The following is a 12,500-nucleotide window of genomic DNA, read 5'->3' on the forward strand; positions in this document are numbered from 1 at the left end:
CATTCAACCCTTGTGTGTGTGTGTGTGTGTGTGTGTGTGTGTATATATACTCTGGGGGCTGGTAAATGGAGATGAACAGAAGCATTACCACAGTTTTTTGAACCAAGATATACCCTGTAGTATAATAAAGTGTTATGAAGGTAGGGGCATTCTCTGTGTGTGTGTGTGTATACTCTGGGGGCTGGTAAATCTAGATGAACAGAAGCATTACCATAGTTTTTTGAATCAAGATATACCCTGCAGTATAATAAAGTGTTACAAAGGTGGAGGCATTACTTTTCATTCAACTCTTATGTGTGTGTGTGTGTGTGTGTGTATATATATATATATATATATATATACTCTGGGGGCTGGTAAATGTAGATGAAAAGAAGCATTACCACAGTTTTTTGAACCAAGATATACCCCGCAGTAAAATAAAGTGTTACGAAGGTGGAAGCATTACTTTTCATTCAACCCGCATGTGTGTGTGTGTGTATACTCTGGGGGGGCTGGTAAATATAGATGAACAGAAACATTACCACAGTGTTTTGAACCAAGATATACCCTGCAGTATAATAAAGTGTTACGAAGGTGGAGGCATTACTTTTCATTCAACCCTCGAAGGTGGAGGCATTACTTTTCATTCAACCCTCGTGTGTGTGTGTCTATATATATGTATATGTGTATACACACACACACACACACACTGAGGGATGGTAAAGTAGATGAACAGAAGCATTACCACATTTTTTGAACCAAGATATACCCTGTAGTATAATATGTGTTACGAAGGTGGAGGCATTGTGTGTGTGTGTGTGTGTGTACACACACACTGGGGGCTGGTAAATGTAGATGAACAGAAGCATTACCACAGACTTTAAAACAAGATATGCCCTGCAGTATAATAAAGTGTCACTCAGGCTTGTGTAACAAGTAATAGTATCTTTACTTCAGATCAATTCTTACTACTTTACTTAGGCGATCCCTCGTAGTCCGAGGATGACGGTCCTCCAAGTGTACACACATATATAAATATAATAATACTAACAATATATAATATAATCTTCCTCGCTTCTGTGTCTGTGCCGCTCCAAGGAAGGGGGGAAAATGGTCGACCGAGAAGGGTGTTTGCAAACAAGTCTGCCAAGCGGAGAGAGAGGGTCTGAAAGCAGTAATTGGCTTTAATTAAAGGCACTCGGCAACAAAAAGGCCGCAACGCGACTCTCGGCACTGCTTCGGGGCGTTTCGCAAGGAGTCGGGTGGGCTTTCCTCGCACAATTCATAGCCTCACACCACCAAAGCTCAAGTGATGCCAAACCACATTCGTTTTGCAGTATGATCTCAAAAAATGCTGCACCACCATTAGGGGCGGCTCGTCCATTACACGAAGTAAGCGGTCGCAGAACACTTTTTTTCCCAGGGGCGCAGAGTCACCTCTGTAAATGCCCCTCGACCGCCCCTTGAGGAGCTCCCCCTCAGCTCACAACAGCCCTAGCAGTCCGGGGGGAGCCTCGCCTTTCTTGCCTCGCTGCCGGGCGATCCTCTTCCCAAAGGGAAGCCTCGCCTAGCCCCTCTCGTTCCTGCTCCACTCGGCCACCGGGTGCACGAGCAGAGCCGGCGCTCAATCGTTCTCCGCGTTCGATCCCTTCCCCATGACCGGCTCCCTTTCCCGATCCCCCGGCGCTCCACCCACCTCCTCTCCTCTCCCCAATCCGGGGGTGGGCCAAGGGGCGGAGCCACCACGCCTGGCCCGCTTTGGGTCCGGAGGTGTGTCTGAAGACCCCAAAAGTCGCCTCTTCTCCTGACTTTCTCTTCAGCCATTGGGACCAAGAGAGAGAGAGAGAGAGAGCCCCTCCGGCTGGAGGTATCTCCCACCTCCGCTCCCTCCTTTGTTTTTGCGCCTACCTTCAGGAAAGGTGGCCATCTCCACCTCTCTCTCTCTCTCTCTCTCTCTCTTGGTCCCAATGGCTGAAGAGAAAGTCAGGAGAAGAGGTGACTTTTGGTGCACACGCCGGGGTCTTCAGACACGCCTCCTGACCCAAAGCGGGACAGGCAAGGGAGCAAGTGCGGCAAGTGTAGTTACTGGGATGTATAGTTCACCTACAATCAAAGAGCATTCTGAACTCCACCAATGATGGAACTGAACCAAATATGGCACACAGAACTCCCACGACGAACAGAAAATATATATCAACGATTGGTTGGTTGTGGCACACAGAACTCCCACGACGAACCGAAAATATATATCAATGATTGGTTGGTTGTGGCACACAGAACTCCCACGACAAACAGAAAATATATATCAATGATTGGTTGGTTGTGGCACACAGAACTCCCACGACGAACCGAAAATATATATCAATGATTGGTTGGTTGTGGCACACAGAACTCCCACGACGAACAGAAAATATATATCAATGATTGGTTGGTTGTGGCACACAGAACTCCCACGACAAACAGAAAATATATATCAATGATTGGTTGGTTGTGGCACACAGAACTCCCACGACAAACAGAAAATATATATCAATGATTGGTTGGTTGTGGCACACAGAACTCCCACGACGAACCGAAAATATATATCAACGATTGGTTGGTTGTGGCACACAGAACTCCCACGACGAACAGAAAATATATATCAATGATTGGTTGGTTGTGGCACACAGAACTCCCACGACGAACCGAAAATATATATCAATGATTGGTTGGTTGTGGCACACAGAACTCCCACGACAAACAGAAAATATATATCAATGATTGGTTGGTTGTGGCACACAGAACTCCCACGACAAACAGAAAATATAAATAATTGGTTGGGGGGGGGGGCACCAAAATACTGTTTGCTTACTGTTGAAAATTAGCTGGGGCCACCTCTGACCACCATCCAGGACATTGAGAAATATTCTGTTCCTGGTTTGAAAGTGTGATTCCTGCGTAATTGTGCGGTCCTTCCTTTGAAAGGAGCTCCTAATTGGTTCTATCATCACAACGTTAGGAAAGGTTGATTGAACTGCCCAAACTCTGTCTTTCGGGAGGGATCATAGGCACATTTCGTTCTACTTTTTCAACAAATATCTCATCATTTAGTCTCAACCAATTCGACCTAATTTGTGGAAGCCACAAAAAGAACGAAGTTTCTGGAATATAACAACGATTTTCAAAGTCAGGGCCACACAATGAATTGGCCTTCCTTCCTTCCTTCCTTCCTTCTTTCCTTCCCTCCCTCCCTCCCTCCCTCCCTCCCTCCCTCCTTCCTTCCTTCTTTCCTTCCCCCCTTCCTTCCTTCCTTCCTTCCTTCCTTCTTTCCTTCCCTCCTTCTTTCTTTCCTTCCCCCTTCCTTCCTTCCTTCCTTCCTTCTTTCCTTCTTTCTTTCCTTCCTTCCTTCCTTCCTTCCTTCCTTCCTTCCTTCTTTCCTTCCCTCCTTCTTTCCTTCCTTCCTTCCTTCTTTCCTTCCCTCCCCCCTCCTTCCTTCCTTCTTTCCTTCCCCACTTTCTTCCCTCCTTCCTTCCTTCCTTCCTTCCTTCCTTCTTTCCTTCCTCCTTCCTTCCTTCCTTCCTTACTTACTTCCTTCTTTCCTTCCTTCCTTCCTTCCTTCCTTCCTTCTTTCTTTCCTTCCTTCCCTCCTTCCTTCCTTCCTTCCTTCCTTCCTTCCTTCTTTCCTTCCTTCCTTCCCTGTCTCCTGGCTGTTGCTTACTACATCTGCCTGCCACCTCAGGAGGAGAAGGAGGAATTCCTGCCGCTACTCTCCCCCTCCCAAACCAGCTAAGAGGAGGAAGGGGACTGAGGAAGAGACTTTAAGAACACCTGTCTCCTGGCTGTTGCTTACATACATCTGCCTGCCACCTCAGGAGGAAAAGGAGGAAATCCTGCTGCTACTCTCCTCGCCCCAAGCCAGCTAAGAGGAGGAAAGGGACTGAGGAAGAGTCTTTAAAAACTCATGTCTCCTGGCTGTTGCTTACATACATCTGCCTGCCACCTCAGGAGGAGAAGGAGGAAATCCTGCTGCTACTCTCCCCCTCCCAAACCAGCTAAGAGGAGGAAGGGGACTGAGGAAGAGACTTTAAAAACTCCTGTCTCCTGGCTGTTGCTTACTACATCGGCCTGCCACCTCAGGAGGAGAAGGAGGAAATCCTGCTGATACTCTCCCCTTCCCAAGCCATCTAAGAGGAGGAAGGGGGCTGAGGAGGAGACTTTCCTGGCTGTTGCTTACATACATCTGCCTGCCACCTCAGGAGGAGAAGGCGTAAATCCTGCTGCTACTTTCCCCCTCCCAAGCCAGCTAAGAGGAGGAAGGGGGCTGAGGAAGAGACCTTCCTGGCTGTTGTTTACATGCATCTGCCTGCCACCTCAGGAGGAGAAAGATTTGCATTTTTGATATTATATATATTACTTGTCGCCGAAAGTTTGAGAAAGGTGGTATACAAGTACAATAAATAAATAAATAAATAAATAAGGCCACTCACCCCTGCAGAGGGTCCCGTTCTCCACGGCCTCGTAGCCCGGCTTGCACATGCAGCGCCCGATGGGTACGAGCCACTCCCCATCGCCGTTGCAGTAGAGCTTGATGGGGACGTCCACCTCCTCGGCGTTGGGGATGCAGGCGCCCCGCGCCGCCACCAAGGAGGTGCTCTCAGCACCCGAGAGGGTCTCCTGGAAGAGGGCTCCGTTCTGGACCACACGTGGGCACTTGCGGTAGAACACGCGGACGGCGATCAGGGACATGCAGCCCCCATAGTCCTGGAAGGCCAGGTAGAACCCGTTCTTAGAGACGGGCCCGAAGCTGCGCACCTCCGTGTTGATCTTCATCACGCGGCCCCCGAGGTCCACCTGGGAGAAGCTCTCGTCGGCAGCGATGGTGTCCACCTTCGCCCACGGGTTCTCCATCCAGGTGGGGAAGCTCTTGGTGGCGGCATCGTAGTCAGACTCGTAGTAGTAGAGGTTGAAGGTCTCCTTGCACGACCCGGGGACGTTGGGGATGCTGCTGCAGTCCCGCACGGAGAACTTCATCTCCACGTGGATGCGGTGGGCGCCCCTCCGGCGGATGTACTTGGTCCTCAGCCAGTTGTTCTGGCTGGATTCGAAGACGTTGCACACCTGGTAAGTCCGGATCGTGTTCATGTTCTCGTCATAACCGCTCACTTCTTCCCACTGCAGGAAAGAGAGATAAAAAAGTCATAAGATAATAATAATAATAATAATAATAATAATAATAATAATAATTTATTTTTATCCCACCCTATCTCCCATAGGGAGATGAATGGATGCATGAATCAATAGATAGATCGACAGATAGATAGATAGATAGATAGATAGATAGATAGATAGATAGATAGCATCCTAAAGCTAGAAGAGACCCCAAAGACCATCCAGTCCAATCCTTAAGAGATAGAGAGATGGATGGATGGAGTTGGAAGAGACCCCAAAGACCATCCAGTCCAATCCTTAAGAGATAGAGAGATGGATGGATGGAGTTGGAAGAGACTCCAAAGACCATCCAGTCCAACCCTTAAGAGATAGAGCGATGGATAGATAGATAGATAGCATTCTAAAGCTAGAAGAGACCTCAAAGACCATCCAGTCCAATCCTTAAGAAATAGAGAGATGGATGAAGAGACCTCAAAGACCATCCAGTCCAAGAGATAGAGCGATGGATAGATCGATAGATCGATAGATTGATAGATCGATAGATCGATAGATAGATAGTATCCTAAAGCTAGAAGAGACCTCAAAGACCATCCAGTCCAATCCTTAAGAGATAGAAAGATGGATGGATGGAGTTGGAAGAGACCCCAAAGACCATCCAGTCCAACCCTTAAGAGATAGAGCGATGGATGGATGGATAGATAGATAGATAGATAGATAGATAGGATGGATGGATGGATGGAGTTGGAAGAGACCCCAAAGACCATCCAGTCCAACTCTTAAGAGATAGAGCGATGGATGGATGGATGGATAGATAGATAGATAGATAGATAGATAGCATTCTAAAGCTAGAAGAGACCTGAAAGACCATCCAGTCTAATCCTTAAGAGATAGAGAGATGGATGGATGGAGTTGGAAGAGACCCCAAAGACCATCCAGTCCAACCCTTAAGAGATAGAGCGATGGATAGATAGATAGGTAGGTAGGTAGATAGATAGATAGATAGCATTCTAAAGCTAGAAAAGACCTCAAAGACCATCCAGTCCAATCCTTAAGAGATAGAGAGATGGATGGATGGAGTTGGAAGAGACCCCAAAGACCACCCAGTCCAACTCTTAAGAGATAGAGCAATGGATAGATAGATAGATAGATAGATAGATCGATAGATAGTATCCTAAAGCTAGAAGAGACCTCAAAGACCATCCAGTCCAATCCTTAAGAGAGAGAGAGATGGATGGATGGATGGATGGAGTTGGAAGAGACCCCAAAGACCATCCAGTCCAACCCTTAAGAGATAGAGTGATGGATAGATAGATAGATAGATAGATAGATAGTTAGATAGCATCCTAAAGCTAGAAGAGACCCCAAAGACCATCCAGTCCAATCCTGAAGAGATAGAGAGATGGATGGATAGAGTTGGAAGAGACCCCAAAGACCATCCAGTCCAATCCTGAAGAGATAGAGAGATGGATGGATAGAGTTGGAAGAGACCCCAAAGACCATCCAGTCCAATCCTGAAGAGATAGAGAGATGGATGGATAGAGTTGGAAGAGACCCCAAAGACCATCCAGTCCAACTCTTAAGAGATAGAGCGATGGATAGATAGATAGATCGATAGATAGATAGATAGAATCCTAAAGCTAGAAGAGACCCCAAAGACCATCCAGTCCAGCCCTTAAGAGATAGAGCTATGGATGGATGGATAGAGTTGGAAGAGACCCCAAAGGCCATCCAGTCCAACCCTTAAGAGATGGATAGATGGATAGATGGATAGATGGATAGATAGATAGATAGATAGATAGTATCGTAAAGCTAGAAGAGACCTCAAAGACCATCCAGTCCAATCCTTAAGAGATAGAGAGATGGATGGATGGATGGATGGCGTTGGAAGAGACCCCAAAGACCATCCAGTCCAACTCTTAAGAGATAGAGCGATGGATAGATAGATAGATAGATAGATAGTATCCTAAAGCTAGAAGAGACCTCAAAGACCATCCAGTCCAATCCTTAAGAGACAGAGAGATGGATGGATAGAGTTGGAAGAGACCCCAAAGACCATCCAGTCCAACTCTTAAGAGATAGAGCGATGGATAGATAGATAGATAGATAGATAGATAGATAGATAGATAGATAGTATCCTAAAGCTAGAAGAGACCTCAAAGACCATCCAGTCCAATCCTTAAGAGATAGAGAGATGGATGGATGGATGGATGGAGTTGGAAGAGACCCCAAAGACCATCCAGTCCAACCCTTAAGAGATAGAGAGATGGATAGATAGATAGATAGATAGAATCCTAAAGCTAGAAGAGACCTCAAAGACCATCCAGTCCAATCCTTAAGAGATAGAGAGATGGATGGATGGATGGATGGAGTTGGAAGAGACCCCAAAGACCATCCAGTCCAACCCTTAAGAGATAGAGCGATGGATAGATAGATAGATAGATAGATAGATAGATAGATAGATAGATAGCATTCTAAAGCTAGAAGAGACCTCAAAGACCATCCAGTCCAATCCTTAAGAGATAGAGAGATGGATGGAAAGAGTTGGAAGAGACCCCAAAGTCCATCCAGTCCAACCCTTAAGAGATAGAGCGATGGATAGATAGATAGATAGATAGATAGATAGATAGATAGATAGTATCCTAAAGCTAGAAGAGACCCCAAAGACCATCCAGTCCAACCCTTAAGAGATAGAGAGATGAATGGATGGATGGAGTTGGAAGAGACCCCAAAGACCATCCAGTCCAACCCTTAAGAGATCGAGTGATAGATAGATAGATAGGAATTTTGGATGGATGGATGGATGGATGGATAGATAAAGAGATAGCTAGATACATTGATTGATGAATGGAAGTTAGATAGATATATATAGATACATGGATGATAATAATAATAATAATAATAATAATAATAATAATAATAGGAGGCCGGAAGTAGCATGGGGCCGTGGATCTGAGTTACGACGACTCACAAAACAATTGCACATATATACACACACAAAACACATATACACAGACTGGGCCACAGCAACGTGTGGCAGGGGATGGCTAGTTGTAGTAGTTGTAGTAGTAGAAGTAATAGGAAGCCAGAAGTAGCATGTGGCCGTGGATCTGAGCTACGACGACTAACGAAAAAATTGCACATATATACACACACAAAACACATATACACAGACTGGGCCACAGCAACGTGTGGCAGGGGATGGCTAGTAGTAGTAGTAGTAGTAGTAGTAGTAATAGGAGGCCGGAAGTTGCATGTGGCTGTGGATCTCAGCTACGACGACTAACGAAAAAATTGCACACACATACACACACAAAACACATATACATAGACTGGGCCACAGCAACGCATGGCATGGGATGGCTAGTATTAATAATAATAATAATAATAATAATAATAGGAGGCCGGAAGTAGCATGAGGCTGTGGATACAAGAGTTACGACGACTTACGAAAGAATTGCACATATATACACACGCAAAACACATATACACAGACTGGGCCGCAACAACGTGTGGCAGGGGACGGCTAATAATAATAATAATAATAATAATAATAATAATAATAATAGGAGGCCGGAAGTAGCATGGGGCTGTGGATCCGAGTTACGACGACTCACGAAAAAGTTGCACATATATACACACACAAAACACATATACACAGACTGGGCCACAGCAACGTGTGGCAGGGGATGGCTAGTAATAATCATAATCATAATCATAATCATAATCATAATCATAATCATAATCATAATCATAATCATAATAATAGGAGGCTGAAAGTAGCATGGAGCTGTGGATCTGAGTTATGATGACTCATGAAAAAATTGCACATATACACACTCACACAACACATATACACAGACTGGGTCGCAGCAACGCATGGCAGGGGATGGCTGTTATTATTATTATTACTAATAATAATAATAATAATAGGAGGCATGGGGCCATGGATCTGAGTTACGACAACTCACCAAAAAATTGCACATATATACACACACAAAACACATATACACAGACTGGGCCACAGCAACGCGTGGAAGGAGACGTCTAGTAATAATAATAATAATAATAATAATAATAATAATAATAGGAACTCACCCCTGACGGCGGATGCACCATCCAACCCAGTTCTGCCGTCGCGGTGGTGGAATCCATCAGCGTTTCTGCAAGAGAACATCAAAAGCAAATTCAATATGTAACGTGGTGAGTTTTGCTCCTGGGTTATCGATGTCATTTCATCAGCTGCACTTCATCCTGTCCGATCCCCAAAATTTGGAGGAAAGCAAGAGTCATTGCCATCTTGAAGCCAGGCAAAGACCGTAACGACCCAAAAAGCTACAGACCAATAATCTCCCTGTTGTGCCACCTCTACAAAGTTCTGGAGAGACTTATTTTGCATAAAATTACGGAAAAAATAGACCCCTGTCTGATCCCACAGCAAGCTGGCTTCAGGAAATGCAGAAGCTGCACGTCGCAAGTGCTGAACCTGACTCAGCACATAGAAGATGGCTTTGAAAGGCAGCAGATCACAGGAGCTGTCTTCATAGACCTGTCAGCAGCCTATGAGACTGTGAACCACCACTGCCTCCTCCTGAGAAAAATGTATAGTATCACAAAGGACGACCACCTCACCCGCCTCATAGGAAACCTGCTATGAAACAGGAGCTTTTTTGTTGAGTTCCAGGGCCAGAGAAGCAGATGGCGGAAATAGAAGAACGGCCTGCCTCAGGGGAGCGTGCTTGCTCCATCCATGTTCAACATCTACACAACATCTACTCTCTGTCCCTTCAGCCACTGCCAGAAGGGACAGATAGTTTCATCTATGCTGATGATCGTGCCATCACCGCTCAAGCAGGAAGCTTTGAGACAGTTGAAAAGAAGCTCTCCGAAGCTCTAGGTGCTCTTACTGCCTAGTACAGGGAGAACCAACTGATCCCCAACCCATCCAAAACACAGACATGTGCCTTTCATCTCAAGAACAGAGAAGCATCCCGAGCTCTGAGGATTATTACCTGGGAAGGGATCCCACTGGAGCATTGCAGCGCACCCAAATACCTGGGAGTCACTCTGGACCGTGCTCTGACCTACAAGAAGCACTGCCTGAACATCAAGCAAAAAGTGGGCGCTAGAAACAACATCATACGAAAGCTGACTGGCACAACCTGGGGATCACAACCAGACACAGTGAAGACATCTGCCCTTGTTGCTGAGTATGCATGCCCAGTGTGGAACACATCTCACCACACTAAAACAGTGGATGTGGCTCTGAATGAGACATGCCGCATTATCATGGGGTGTCTGCTCCCTACACCACTGGAGAAATTACACTGCTTAGCCGGTATTGCACCACCTGACATCCGCCGGGAAGTAGCAGCCAATAGTGAAAGGACCAAGGCAGAGACATCTCCAGCTCATCCCTTGTTTGGATATCAGCCAGCACGTCAACGACTTAAATCTAGAAATAGTTTTCTAAGATCTACAGAGACACTCGCTGGAACTCAGCAAGCGAGAGTCCAAAAGTGGCAGGCTCAAACCCAGAACCTCAATCCGTGGCTGATACCCAATGAGAGACTCCCTCCTGGGCAACTTGAAAGGCACTGAACAGACTGTGATGGCTTTTGGAGTCCCTTCCTGAGTCTAATAATAATAATAATAATAATAATAATAATAATAATAACAATAATAATAATAATTCTATCTTCCTGTCTGGCAGAACAAAAGGGTTGGACTGGATGGCCTTCGGGGTCCATTCATTAGTCTAATAATAATAATAATAATAATAATAATAATAATAATAATATTTTATCTTCCTGTCTGGCAGAACAAAGGGGTTGGACTGGATGGCCTTTGGGGTCCTTTTATGAGTCTAATAATGATAATAATAATAACTAGCTGTACCTGCCACGCGTTGCTGTGGCCAACCTTCCCCCTATCTCCTCTTCTTTCCCTCCTTCCTTCACTCCCTGTTTCCTTCCTTCCCGTCTTTCCTTCTCTCCTTCCTTCCTTCTCTATCGCTTTCCTTCCTTCCCCCTTTTTTTTCTCTTCTGCAGTCTCTCTTTTCTTCCTTCTCTCTTTCCATCTTTCCTTCCCTCCCTCTTTCTCTACATCTTCCCCCCTTCCTTCGCTCCTTCTTTCCTTCCTTCTTTCCCTTTTTTATTTCCTTCAATCATTCCTTCCTTCTCTAACTTTCCTTCCTCTCCCCTTTTTCTTTCCCTCCCTCTTTCTCTATTTCTTCCTTTTCTACCTCATTCCTTCCTTCCTTCCTTCTCCCTTTCCTTCTTTCTTTCCCTCCCTCTTTCTCTCCTTTCTTCCTTTTCTACCTCATTCCTTCCTGCCTTCTCCCTTTCCTTCTTTCTTTCCCTCCCTCTTTCTCTCCTTTCTTCCTTTTCTACCTCATTCCTTCCTGCCTTCTCCCTTTCCTTCTTTCTTTCCCTCCCTCTTTCTCTCCTTTCTTCCTTTCCTACCTCATTCCTTCCTGCCTTCTCCCTTTCCTTCTTTCTTTCCCTCCCTCTTTCTCTCCTTTCTTCCTTTTCTACCTCATTCCTTCCTTCCTTCTTTCTTTCCCTCCCTCTTTCTCTCCTTTCTTCCGTTTCTACCTCATTCCTTCTTTCTTTCCCTCCCTCTTTCTCTCCTTTCTTCCTTTTCTACCTCATTCCTTCCTTCCTTCTCCCTTTCCTTCTTTCTTTCCCTCCCTCTTTCTCTCCTTTCTTCCTTTCCTACCTCATTCCTTCCTGCCTTCTCCCTTTCCTTTTTTCTTTCCCTCCCTCCTTCTCTCCTTTCTTCCTTTTCTACCTCATTCCTTCCTTCCTTCTTTCTTTCCCTCCCTCTTTCTCTCCTTTCTTCCGTTTCTACCTCATTCCTTCTTTCTTTCCCTCCCTCTTTCTCTCCTTTCTTCCTTTTCTACCTCATTCCTTCCTTCCTTCTCCCTTTCCTTCTTTCTTTCCCTCCCTCTTTCTCTCCTTTCTTCCTTTCCTACCTCATTCCTTCCTTCCTTCTCCCTTTCCTTCTTTCTTTCCCTCCCTCTTTCTCTCCTTTCTTCCTTTTCTACCTCATTCCTTCCTGCCTTCTCCCTTTCCTTCTTTCTTTCCCTCCCTCTTTCTCTCCTTTCTTCCGTTTCTACCTCATTCCTTCCTTCCTTCTCCCTTTCCTTCTTTCTTTCCCTCCCTCTTTCTCTCCTTTCTTCCTTTTCTACCTCATTCCTTCCTGCCTTCTCCCTTTCCTTCTTTCTTTCCCTCCCTCTTTCTCTCCTTCCTTCCTTCCTTCCTTCTCCCTTTCCTTCTTTCTTTCCCTCCCTCTTTCTCTCCTTTCTTCCTTTTCTACCTCATTCCTTCCTTCCTTCTCCCTTTCCTTCTTTCTTTCCCTCCTTCTTTCTCTCC

At 45.6% G+C, this 12,500-nt stretch overlaps 1 protein-coding gene across 6 annotated transcripts in view; it reads right to left on the reverse strand.

Annotated features, from left to right (window-relative positions):
• EPHB2 (EPH receptor B2) overlaps positions 1–12,500 on the reverse strand; it is a 143,970-nt gene that overhangs the window by 90,592 nt on the left and 40,878 nt on the right. For all 6 annotated transcript variants that reach the window (XM_067472831.1, XM_067472830.1, XM_067472829.1 and 3 more), the window contains exons 2-3: positions 9,223–9,287; positions 4,446–5,130 (exon numbers count right to left, since the gene is read on the reverse strand). In XM_067472831.1, the coding sequence (XP_067328932.1) occupies positions 4,446–5,130; positions 9,223–9,287 (750 nt within the window). The remainder of the gene's footprint in view (positions 1–4,445; positions 5,131–9,222; positions 9,288–12,500) is intronic.

This window comes from Anolis sagrei, chromosome 13, assembly GCF_037176765.1.
Source record: "Anolis sagrei isolate rAnoSag1 chromosome 13, rAnoSag1.mat, whole genome shotgun sequence".
Lineage (NCBI taxonomy): Eukaryota > Metazoa > Chordata > Lepidosauria > Squamata > Dactyloidae > Anolis > Anolis sagrei.